Genomic DNA, 12,540 nt, shown 5'->3' with positions numbered 1-12,540 from the left:
TTAGACATAATGTCCATATTAGAGAACATGCCTGTTAAAGATGTGCCTGTACATCTTTCACCAAAGTCAATGCTTCTGTTAGTCTGTTCTTATTCTCTTTTTACTTATTTTTCTGCAGTGTCTTGTGTACCTAGCAATGGCCAACCTACCACCATAATAGCTTATTCACTTCTCCATGCCTTTCCCCTACCATTTTGGATAGGATATCTAATAATCCCTTGGGCCATTTCACAGTATCCTTGTACTCATACACTGCTCCAAAATGCACCCCCCAAAAGAGTTGAGTCTCCTCACATGGCAGTGGCTGGCCAGGGTGGGACCTCCCCTACAATGGGCTTTCCCCTGGTAGAGCCCCTTTATCCATGCTTGCTTTGTTTTTGTTCTCTTGCCTGGATCACCAACTGTTAGTTGTTGGAATGGTAAAGTGTCCTCCAAACTGAGAAGGCACTTTGAGACCAAAAAATGAAGCAAGCCACTCCATACCATTTATACAGTTTTACTGATCTGGAGATTGGGTGAATGATGATCCAGGTGTTTCACAGCTCTTCTCTGCATGTCAGGACCTTAATCCACAGATTTTATAGAGCAAGGAGATGTGCAGAGATCATCATGGGGTCAGAGTATTTAACAGATCATCTATGCACCAGAGTGTGGGAGGGGAAGAAACAACGATATTTCTACCAGTTGTCCAAACATCTTTAGGGAAGATCTGAACAAACCTGCCTGTATTTTGGTCAGGGGATACATTAACCTTCAAGGGGCCTGGAACAAATAGCCCTGAAGGAAATCATTGCAGAGACATTAACAAGATGGAGGGCCAAAGAGTAGAATCAGTATTACCTGCACTCCTACACCTATACAAAATGGTAGTTGAGATGCTTTGGTACATTGTAGAAGGGAGATTGATTGAAATGTTAGAGTCTATTTGTCATGTAACACTGCTCACTCACCTCAGAAGGGTATAGAGGACACACCTTCCACTATGACTGCAAGAAAGAAATTTGTGAGGCAAGTCCCAGTATCCTTGAAAAGCTCTGTGGTCACTCTCCTCTACAGATGAGAGATTACAGAGGAAACTGCTGTCATTGTTGACATGGGATTCTTGTTTTTTTTGACATGGGATCCTTAAATGCAATGGGAATAATTGGATTCTGGGGGGCAGGAGCCAAATGGTGGCAATTTAATAACCAAAGATAAGGTGGATATAGAGGCTGATTTTAGGCAACACGCATGAGCAATGGAAACCTGCAAGGCAGAAGGGCCCACAGTAACTACCAAGTTGATGCAAACTGGCTCATTAAATGACCTAGACCCACCCTGACATAGCCATAAGCCTTAATTAACCAATGAGCTACTTACAACCAGGCACAGGTACCAAAAAAGGGAAAATTCCATACATTCCCATACTTCCCCACTATATACCATAACTATAGCCCCTCACCACAGCCCTGTGGCAGTCTCTCCTTTGCTGCTCTGCCTGCTGCTCCTTTGCAGTGTATTCAGTAACTTCTATCTCCTTTGTTCTGCCTCAGGTGACCTCTGTCACCACCACAGCTGCCAGTCCCTACTCAATTGGAACACGCCACAGTGGACATGGTTACTACAGTCAACAGCAGAGTCAATGTAGTAGTCTAGTCTGACTTGCAAAACCCTATGGCATTGGCTAGCTGATCATGTCCCTAGGAGAGAAGTAGATGGGCTGGCCACTAAATTCTTACTTGATCTACATAAGCAGAAGAGTTCTAGGTCAAGTTAGCAGAAGTCTAACTTGAATTTAAAAAAAAAGTAAATATACTTTGGAGATGGTGATGGAAATATGTGCACCAAATGGCAGTTTCCTAATTATAGTAGTTTTCCCTTCTTTGTGGGTAATAGATTCCCAGACCCCCCCAGTGGATGTCTGAAACTTCTATACATGTTTTACCCTTGAACAGAGGTTTGAACTGTGCAGGCTCACTTCTTTTTTTTATAGTGTAGTTTTAATGAGTTAAACATAAAGCTACTCCCACATGCTCTTATGTAAGTTTACAAACCCTTTTATCTAAATGAAAATGTCACTTGAAAGATGGATTATACAAAGTGTAGTTTCAATCAGTTATGCAGACATATTCCAATATGCTTTTCTTTTCTTTTTAAGATTTATTTTAGAAAAAGAATGTGAGCTGGGGGAGGTGAAGAATCCTCAGACTCTCAACAGACTCTCTCTTGAGTGGAGTCTGATGAGTGGCTTGATCCCAGGATCCTGAGATCATAACCTGAGCTGAAACCAAGTTGGCTGCCCAACCAACTGAGCCACCCAGGTGCCCAGCTCTATGCTTCTACACTAAGTTTACATAAATTTATACCTCAAAAATGTTATTTGAAAGTTACAGTGTAGAATCAAGGTTTAAGCATATGGCTTATCTCCTATGTGTAGGCTCACTTTTATGCGGATTTTTCCTTAAGAATTTAACATTCTCTATTGTAAAAATACAGTACATAATATGTAGAACATACAAAACACGTTAATTGGGTATGTTATTAGTAACGTTTCTGGTAAACAGTAGGCTATTAAGATTTTAGAGAATTGAAAGTTATATAGAATTCAAATGCATGAGGTGGGGGTGAAGTTGGCATCCCTAAAGCCCACATTATCCAAAGGTCAATTGTACTGTTTTTTCCTATACATACATGATAAAATTTAATTTGTAAATTAGGCACAGGATAAGGTTAACAGTAAAATAGAATGGTTATAAAAATAAACTATAAGGGAGCCTGGGTGGTTCAGCAGGTTAAGCATCTGACTTGGTTTTGGCTCAGGTCATGAGATTTGAGCTTCACATCAGGCTCTGTGCTCAGTGGGGAGTCCGCTTAAAGATTCTCTCCCTTTGCCCCTTGCTCCACTCTCTGAAAATGGATAATCTTTAAAAAATAATATACAGTAATAAAAGTTATGTGAATGTGGTCTCTCTCAAAATGTCTTCTAGTACTCATTCTTCTTGTGAAGGAAGATAGTATAGTGCTTATGTGATGAGATGAAGTAAGGTGAAGGATGGGCATTGTGATGTAGCATTAGGCTACTGACCTGCTCATTTGTCAAAAGGATCATTTGCTTCTGTGCTACTATTGCCTGAAACCGGAACAAGTGACAAATACAGTGCAAAATGGGGAGGGGGACTACTGTACTGAGCACTTTACCTCCCCTAATAACATGCCAAAGTGACATAGCTATAAACCCACATGAGGTAATTCCTTCCTCATAACTTGCCTAATTGTCTCACCTTTCCTTACTTCCTTTGGAATATAACTAGGATAAGGAACCATTTGGATGTCTGGACTATAGGAAATACCGGTAGCCTACTCTTCAGATTATAGTGATAACATTTGCTTCCAGCTCTTTATTTCAAGTCTAATGGCTCCTTTGAAATTCTTTTAAATGATAGTTGTAGTCTGGTACTTCATGACATGAAGTTTAAAGAAAACCTCAGTTTAGACACATGAGGAGTCCTTTGCTTTGACAGACTTGAACCTTTTTTTAAAAAGGAAAAAGCCGGGATCCCTGGGTGGCGCAGCGGTTTGGCGCCTGCCTTTGGCCCAGGGCGCGATCCTGAAGACCCGGGATCGAATCCCACGTCGGGCTCCCGGTGCATGGAGCCTGCTTCTCCCTCTGCCTGTGTCTCTGCCTCTCTCTCTCTCTCTGTATGACTATCATAAATAAATAAATTAAAAAAAAAATGTTAAAAGGAAAAAGCCAAAAAAAAGGAAAAAGCCATCACACTTTCTTCCAGTTTAGCACCCAAATGTTTCCTTATTTTGAGTTGTTCCAGGATAATCTGTGAAGAGCAGTTAGCTTACTATTGCAAGATGAAGGAGTCCCTTCTCAGAGAAAACTTATGACTGAATGTGGGTGATTGTATTTTCTGAAAATGGCCACGGAAAAGGATACTGAAGGTTTTGGGGAATAGAAGGTTCCAGGTGTCCTCCATCTCATTCCCTTCTTAATGGATTATGGCTAGATTAAATATTTCACCAATTTATTTGTTATATTGTCTTACTTATGAAGAGCATGAAATTTTTAAGCACATGTATACAGGCTTCTTTAACTTGCAGAATGTAGTATATTTTGACATTTTTCCTCCTACATGTCTCCTGCAGAACAAGTTAAAGAAAAGCATCATCCATAATCCACCCAAGCTTTTGGCATATTTCCTTTCCATCTTTTAAATATACAAATATATTGTCTCATTTGTATTTACTGCCTGTGCAACCATAGGCTTAGGCTGTTTTGATCCCTTCCAAGGTTTTTTTATTTTTTTATTTTTATTTTTTTAAAAGATTTTATTTATTTATTCATGAGAGACACACAGAGAGAGGCAGAGACAGGCAGAGGGAGAAGCAGAGAGCCAGACATGGGGCTCGATCCCAGGTCTCCAGGATTATGCCCTGGGCGGAAGGCGGCGTTAAACCACTGAGCCACCGAGCCACCGGGGCTGCCGCCAAGTTTTTTTTTAATTCAAAGATTAGCTAAGCCCAGGTTTGGCCTAGTGATCACTCATTCAGCTTCCTAGGCCAGGACTATTTCTGTAGTCTGTGCTCATCTCTTGTGGATCTTTAATACATTTCTCCAGTTCTTACTAAGTATCTGAGACTTGTTCATCATAGCCATTAAATTTACTTTTGCTAACATTAGGTAACAAAACTTCTCCTAGAAGAGTAATGTGGAAAGCCAACAGACTTGGCAGAACAAAGACAAGACAGACTTGGGAACCTAGAATCTGGTCCTCTTTCAGCTACAACGTAGTCACATGATCTTCACCAGCAATTCAAAGAGATTGCTTCAGTAACTAACTGGCTCTGAGGCTTTTATTCCATGACCTTGTTAGATTTTAACCATTTTGAGTCAAGAGGATCTCCTTTTCTAGTATGTAAAGCCTAAGAATCTGTATGTTTATTCACTTTCCTAAAGAGTGAATTGTTAAAAACTATTAAAACTTTATTAAAAGAATTTACCTTGTCCTTAGAGACTGTCGTATTTTGTCAGATTCAAGGGTTGGCTCAACATAGCCAATGGGCAGCTGACATATTTTTAACTAGAAGATGCTGAGGGCCAACCCAGTGTCCTCCTAATTCAGCATTGGTATATTCAGTTGTCTTTACAGCCCAATTATATTTCCCGACTACACAAAAAGTTAATGCATTGGAAGCAGAGAAGTTCCACCTCTACATATTGAATTAAAATTTATTTCAAAAGGCAAAGTTTTATATATCTTTTGAAAAAATGAGAAGTCAAAAGTCTTAGAATTAAGTAATGAGTCTTCAACGTTATAAAGCCATATATAACAGTAATTAAAGTAGTGGTAATGTTTTACCCTGATAAAAATGTCACAGAATTCAAATCACAACTTGGATCCTCAATGATTCAAGTGTCTTATCTTACACAATAAGAGTCTGGTCAGCTTTAAGATAAAATTCCTCCAGATATGCTGCCTTCAAGTCCTCTAATCTTGCGATCCATCAGCTCACACAGTGGGATAGCTGGCTGCTGTGGCAATTCCACAGTGGTTGTTCTGGTCTTTGGCCATTTTTACATAGCCATTCCAGCCCCATTCTGGACCCCAACTGAAAAGAAGAGCATATTTTTTCTTTTATGCAAAGAATTAAGTACACACTTAATAGCTAATACTAAGGCTTTCCACTTACCAGGCACTATTCTAAGTGCTGTTACATAAGTATATTAATTCCCATAGGTCCGTAACTTTTTAAGACAGGAAATTGAGGCAAAGCTAGAATTCCAATGTAGCAGTCTGTTTCTCTGCAGGCTATCTTAGCCCTCATCTCAATTAATTGATCCTGACAATCCTCAAAGCCTTGGAGAGTTGGGAAATAGAATAAAATGGCAGGGTAAGTGGTAACAGGAAGGACGCACAAAGTCCACTGGACTCTTGGAAAATCTTTCGGACTTAAGAGTCAGCAGGGGTTTCTGCTCAATATACCTTGTTGAAAAACTGGGACACAGAAAAAAGGAAAACCAGCCCTTAACCCTACAGGTGGCAAAATCCTTTATCTCAAACTCTTAGGGCCAGATAGGTTTCTGGATAAAAACAATTTCATAATTTAGAAATGCAATGTTACAAATACATAGTAATAATTACAACAAGCTTGCTAAAGAGTCTTGTAATCAAGTATCAGTAAGTTTTACCTTTATAAAAATGTAGTGTTCATTCTAAGTGGGAGAAAGACTTCTGGGATTTCGAAAGCAAGTATATTTAATATATACAACATTTGGAGTTTTATACCTGTTCTTGACAATCCAAAATTTATTATTTGAATCTGTTCCTTCAAAGCCATAGCCAACCACCAGAACACCATGATCTAGATCTTTGCTGCTGCAGTCTGGATCAAAATAAATGCCTAGAAGAGTAAAATTTGATGTCAGGGATAAAAAGGAAAAAAAGCCAAACTCAACTCACTAGAAATCAACACAATTCAGTTAAATCAAAGATATTTTCTTATTTATTTATTTAATTTTAAAAGATTTTATTTATTCATGAGAGACACACACAGAGAGAGAGAGAGAGAGAGAGAGAGAGAGAGAGAGGTGTCCCTATTTTCTCCTTAAAAAAAAAAAAAAAGATTTCCAATAATAAGATCTAGTTATCGGGGACACACCTGGGTGGCTCAGTAGTTGAGCATCTTACCTTTGGCTCAGGGTATGATCCGGTGGTCCTGGGATCCAGCCCTACATCGGGCTCCCTGCATGGAGCCTGGAGCCTGCTTCTCCCTCTGCCTGTCTCTGCCTCTCTCTGTGTGTCTCTCATGAATAAATAAATAAAATCTTAAAAAAAAAATCTAGTTATCAAGGCTAAGGTTATTTAGCCACTTCCATTATTTAGCATAATCCTTTATATTCCTAAAAGGAAACAACACCAGTGTTTATATTCCATAGTAAACATTTTTTGTAAAAGATATCCAACAATTGGGCAATAGTTACATCAATTGTTTGTATTTACAGAATTACTATAAAATCAGAAAGAAAGGCAGCCCAGGTGGCTCAGTGGTTTAGCACTGCCTTCAGCCTAGGGTGTGATCCTGGAGACTTGGGATCGAGTCCCACGTTGGGCTCCCTGCATGGAACCTGCTTCTCCCTCTGCCTGTATCTGTGCCTCTCTCTCTGTGTCTCTCATGAATAAATAAAATCTAAATAAATAAATAAATAAATAAATAAAGTAAAATTAGAAAGAATTTGTCATGAAAAAATGCCTAAAACATGTCAAGTGGAAACATCACTATATTCAATACACACTCAAAATTCTACTGTCTTGGAAAGCAGGACTCCAAACCAAAGTCCATCACGGTGTTTTCCAATTTTGCCTACCTGAATTTCCACAGTAAAAATACAAATACCCACCTGATTTGTAGAATTGGAAAGACTGATGGCCTGCATCAATAGCAACAGAGATGGGCCCTAGAGTTGCCACTGCTTTCATTAGGGCCTTCTCCCGTTGAGGGAGGTCCACAAAGCCAGTGTCATTGGCAGCAGAACACTCAGGCTTGTAATTGCAGGTCTCTGTGTCCTTTTAAAGGTAAATGGAAAAGAACGTTGATCACTACCATCCAACTCCTGGGGGACAGGAGTTCTAGGACCTCAACTCTCAGCAGTTTGTAGCTTAATGATTTCCAAGTTGACTCTGTTGTCAGTCAACAGCAAAATGCTACTGGTTGATTTGAAATTGAAAAATTAGCAGATGTTTCTTCAGTGAAACCCTTAGGCCTACTTGTCCACAAGAAACTTCACTGTGGAGAAACTTGCATTATGTGCAGAATAGTGTATAAACTCTCCAAGTTACACATAGAAGTAAGAACAGCTAACCATCTATTCAGAGTATTTATGCAAAGGCTGATAATTTATATGGACAGTTCTGTCAGTTTGCATCTAAACTGTGAATGCTTAATAAAATGTCATCTTTCAAAATGTTCAACTTTCAAAAGCAGATCTTGAATAACAAGATAAGGAGTCCCATTTACCCTTCCAAGATACGGATAAGATTCCTCTGAGTCCAGGCCTCCATTGTCCTTAACATACCGGAAGGCGTTATCCATCAGGCCACCATTGCAGCCCTCGTTACCTTGAGCCCTAGAGCAGTCCACCAGGTTTTGCTCACTCAGTGACACAAGTTTGCCCGTTTTCCGGAACATCTGTCCTTCAAGGGCACCAGTTGCACTAAAAGCCCAACAAGAACCACACTGACCCTGAAAATAAAAAAGTTACCAGTTTACAATACAAACAATACCTCATATACCTGAATACTCTTAAAACAAAAAAGCAAACTGAGGTTACTCCACAGTCTACCAAAGCAAGGACATTAATTCCTTTTTGGCTCTACTCTTGGAGGGAGATCTGCTAAATATTACCATACCTGATTCTTCACAGGAGTTACATAGCCTTTCTCTCTCCAGTCCACTGATTTGGGGATCTCAGCAAAGAGAGGTTCTTGGAACATTTTCCCTTTCTTGTGCTTCTGGTTTTGAAAGCCATTCATCACCTGCCTGAATTCTTCATTGGTCTTTATGGAAAAGTAAATTAGATGTTGAAAAAGCAAGAGGTTATTTTGCTCAAGTACAGAGAGGAAGCACAAAACATTCAGCAATCTATGCCACACTCACCATGTCACCAAAGGCATTCATTGCCATTGTGAAGCCATGTTTCCCTTGGCTGTATTCCCGATTATGCAGTTCAATCATTTTCATATTCTTCTCCCATACTGCTCTCCTCCATCCTTCTTCATTCTAGAGGTAAATATGTAACTTATCTTTATTTCTACTTAAAACCCAGCCCATCCTCACCATGGGGATTTACATACAGGGAGAAAAAACCATGGCCAGGGATGGCTTTATGCTTCTGGGAGCTGTTCAACAACCATACAACAGGAATTATGCCTATATAGTGCTCAGTAACAGGTGCCATGAAGTTATTGCCTTGGTAAAAGCTAACTTCTAGATGCTACTCTCTAGCTATAAATTCTCAACGGCAAGGGCCTTTCTCTTGGGGTCCCTCTGGACAGTTTCATGTTACTAACCATGCCATATAATCTCCTGTGCGTTGCCTTCCACTGGTACCACTGTGCATTTAAGCTTTGATCAAATTTGGGAGCTGCTGAGGCTATTCCCAAGCAAAGGGCAGTCAAGAAGAGTGAAGGATTCATGTTTCAAAAACCTAATAAGGAAAACAAAATGAATATTTGATGAGACTGATCCTTTAAAAAAGCCATCCTATTTTGTCCTGAGATGTTAAGTAAAAACACTTAAAAACCATTTTCCCAAATATTTACAGGTCTGTGGAAGAAGGCTATGGATGTGGGCGGAGAAAAACAGGCCAAGGACTTAAACAGAGGAACTATATATGATTCAGCCTTCAACTGAAAAACAGGCTGACAAGTGCTGTAGGAATTGAAATAGACTTCATTGTAATAGTGCAATGACAATTTAGGTTTTGATAGAGGTCTCAGAATCTTTAGACAACTCAGAAACTGTTGGTCCAACTTATTTACTGAAAATACCGAGGTGACCCAGGAAATCTTATCAGGACACTTGTTCCCAAGTAGGGGCAGGGATCCCCCAGGACTCAAGTAGCCCCTCACACCTTTCTTCTGAACTAATGTACAGCATGAGGGGAGACATGCCTTCGGACCTCTATTTCTTGAATTGAAACCTCTCTAAAGGCATTCCCAGAAGGGAGACGGGAGTGCACGCGGTGCCCCCACATCTGGCCTCTGCCGCCAACACCTCTCCGGTCCCCCAAATCAAGGACGAGGTCCCGAGGCACGACGGAGTCCAGGGCAGCCAGTTCCCGACCCGTACGAGAGCGGCGCGGCAGGCGGGGCTGGGCCAGGGGGCTCTCCGCCCCGCTCACCGGCCTCCGCGCCGGGAGGATGTCGACGGACGACCGCACCGGGCGCCGGGCCCCGCAGCCGACGCCGCGGTCAGGCTGCCGCGAGCTCCCGGCTACCGCACCTGAGTCCGCCACGGCCAGAGGCGCTCCGGTTCCCGCGCAGCCTAGGGCCCTGGTGGTCTCAGCGCCGCCCTGGGCTCCCCCAACCGTTCAACCCGCACTTCCCACCTCCAGGCTTACGGGATCCCGGCAGCGTCGACTTAGCCTCATCAACTCCAGGTAAGCAGATACTCGTACCCAGCGGGTCGCACCCGCCCCTCGCCCGAGCCCCGGGGTGGACCCCCGCTCCAGTCCCGGTGCCCGACGCGCTGGTTCCCAGACCGAGACGCTGACCTGCGGCGCCCACAGCTGCGCAGGCGAACCCCACCGATCGCCAAGGCCCAGGAGTCTGGCCCGAGTGCGCCTGACTCAGCCTTTAAGGCCCCGGGAATTCGGCCTTCTCGGGCCCGCCCCCGCCGCCTGCCCGCGCGGCGATTGGCTGCGCCGACCTGTGGGCGGGGCCTCCGGGCGTGGGGCTCCCAGCGCGTGACGCAGCGCCGTCTGGACAGGTCCCGAGGCGGCTGGGGCCGGCTTCAGGGGGGTGGAGTATAGCGCCGGGAGCGGGGGGGGGGGGGGCCGCGGGCTGGAGGGGTGGGATCCCGAGCCAGTCTGGGGGCCCCGATGACGTCACGACCTCAAGGTTAGCCAGGGCCTGCTTCAGGGGGGCCAGGGGTAGCGCCGAGGGGGCGAGGCAGGGTGGGCGGGGGGTGGTGTCCAGGGGCCAGCTGGGGACCTAGATGGCGTCATGACCCCAACTCACGGGATCGGTGGGGGAGGTCGTTCTCGAAAGGAAGCTCACCAGCATCCCCCTGCGTGTCCTTTCGTCCTACAGTCTTCGGTTAAAATCTCCTGGAAGGCTGAGAACAGGATAGTCTGTCTAGTGGTTCCTGTTTATTCCAAGCAGAGGTGGGGCGGGTGGAGGATGGGGGATGCGGTGCCTCTCGGTTTGGGAAGAATCTGGAGGGGACTGGAAATCCCCCAGATACGGATGCGGTAGTCAAGACCTAAATCCTTGGAAAGCGAAGGGACAGACTGGGTAGGAGTACACAAAGGCCTGGTATTTCGTAATGCTTCGTTCCTGTATCTCTGCCTTCTTCCCTCTCCAGCCCTTCTCAAAAACAATGAAACAAATTATTTACAGAAAAATTTGGTTCAATGAAAAACGCTGTTGAGAAAGGTGGAAACTTTTATTTCCCTACACTTTGCATTAGAGGTTGTTTGGTCTTTCTCAGTATCCAAAGTACTTCTCTTAAGCTATAAGGAATATGCTTTCTAACACTTATTGTCAGGGTGCTTCTCCAATGATAACAAGCAGTGACTAACATATATATTGTATGTATTGTATTCTTACAGTAAGCTAGAAAAAAAATACGTTACTAGAAAAATCATAAGGAAGGGAAAATACATTTACAGTATTCTAATGCATTTATCAAAGGAATTTGGATGTAAGTGAATTCCACATTTCAAGCCTGTGTTGTTCGAGTGTTAGCTGTATGTAGAGATTTAAGGAAATCAATTTAGAAATGTTTCTAAAAGTTTCTTTTTTAAATTGTGTAAGAAACATTCATTGTAGAAAATATATTTTAGAAAATGAACAACCCTGTGCTCTCCCTCCTTTTTTCTAGGCCTATAAATATATATATATATATTTTTTTTTTAAATTTTTACAGAAATTGGTGCATGTGAATTTGCTTCTACAAAAGTTATCAATTTAATTTTAACTAAGTACAAAGTCAGACAGATATTTTTAAAAGTCAACTTATTGGGCAGCCCCGGGGGCTCAGCGGTTTAGCGCCGCCTTCAGCCCAGGTCTGGAGATCCAGGATCGAGTCCCACGTCGGGCTCCCTGCATGGAGCCTGCTTTTCCCTCTGCCTCTCTGCCTCTCTCTCTGTGTTTGTCATGAATAAATAAATAAGATCTTTAAAACAAAAAGTCAACTTATTAAAAATTTCATTTTATGTCCTTGGAAAGTAGAATCCTTTTCCTCTCACACACAGCTAAGGGCCCCAAGTTTTCAGGTAGTTACAAAAATGTATTGCATATGGCTGGACTTTGATTTTGCTGTTTTATCCTTAAAAAAAAAAAAAAAGTAACAATGCTGGTCAGCACAAGCATCATACGCAAATAGAAATAAATGAAGACCACCCACGATACAAAAAGACAATTCCAAAAAAGAAAAGAAAAAGGACACAATTTTAAAACAACCAGAGTGAGGAAAAGCTTTAATTATGTAAAAAGAGGGAGGCTTCTGTTGTCATGGGGAAGCTGGAGGACGAATAACTAGAAATGGAACTTCATTTATGTGATTGGTTTGGGGGAGAATATTTGGATTTCTCCGGTTTGTCCTGGGTTGGAAGTGGAGGCAAAGATAAAGTAATAGCCATTCAGCAAGTCCTGACTGTTCTGAGACAGTTGCCAGAGAGGTTTCTTTTGTGGGTCAGAGTTCTTTGTTATGTAAAGTATGGCCATTGTTTGCTTGTTTACTCAGTCAATCACAAGAAATCTAAATTATTCTAGCACGTGGGTTTTATAGTTGCCCTGGGGTCACAGCTCCATAAGATTGCACAGGGTG

At 42.4% G+C, this 12,540-nt stretch overlaps 2 protein-coding genes across 6 annotated transcripts in view; one reads left to right on the top strand and one right to left on the bottom strand.

The window, feature by feature from the left end:
• Nucleotides 1-5,200: 5,200 nt before the first annotated feature.
• LOC144317175 (procathepsin L) lies at nucleotides 5,201-10,785 on the bottom strand. Of its 4 annotated transcripts, none has more exons than XM_077903186.1 (8): nucleotides 10,767-10,785; nucleotides 9,057-9,193; nucleotides 8,644-8,766; nucleotides 8,397-8,543; nucleotides 8,005-8,229; nucleotides 7,388-7,553; nucleotides 6,276-6,390; nucleotides 5,201-5,598 (listed from the first exon to the last, which is right to left on the bottom strand). In XM_077903186.1, exons 2-8 carry the CDS (start codon nucleotides 9,180-9,182, stop codon nucleotides 5,499-5,501), a joined length of 1,002 nt encoding a protein of 333 aa, XP_077759312.1. In that variant the 5' UTR covers nucleotides 9,183-9,193; nucleotides 10,767-10,785; the 3' UTR covers nucleotides 5,201-5,498. The 4 variants fall into 4 exon arrangements, with proteins under 4 accessions (XP_077759312.1, XP_077759304.1, XP_077759305.1 ...); XM_077903178.1 differs by lacking the exon at nucleotides 10,767-10,785 and adding an exon at nucleotides 10,262-10,416; XM_077903179.1 differs by lacking the exon at nucleotides 10,767-10,785 and adding an exon at nucleotides 10,097-10,350.
• LOC144317184 (uncharacterized) overlaps nucleotides 10,557-12,540 on the top strand; it is a 265,145-nt gene continuing 263,161 nt past the window's right edge. The window contains exon 1 of one of the 2 annotated variants that reach the window (XR_013383125.1): nucleotides 10,557-10,607. The gene's annotated coding sequence lies outside the window, so the exon portion shown is untranslated. The remainder of the gene's footprint in view (nucleotides 10,608-12,540) is intronic. The other variant, XM_077903211.1, reaches the window with a different exon arrangement.

Source organism: Canis aureus, chromosome 1, assembly GCF_053574225.1.
Source record: "Canis aureus isolate CA01 chromosome 1, VMU_Caureus_v.1.0, whole genome shotgun sequence".
NCBI classification, from domain to species: Eukaryota; Metazoa; Chordata; class Mammalia; order Carnivora; family Canidae; genus Canis; species Canis aureus.
This window is presented reverse-complemented; position numbering and strand designations above follow the sequence as displayed.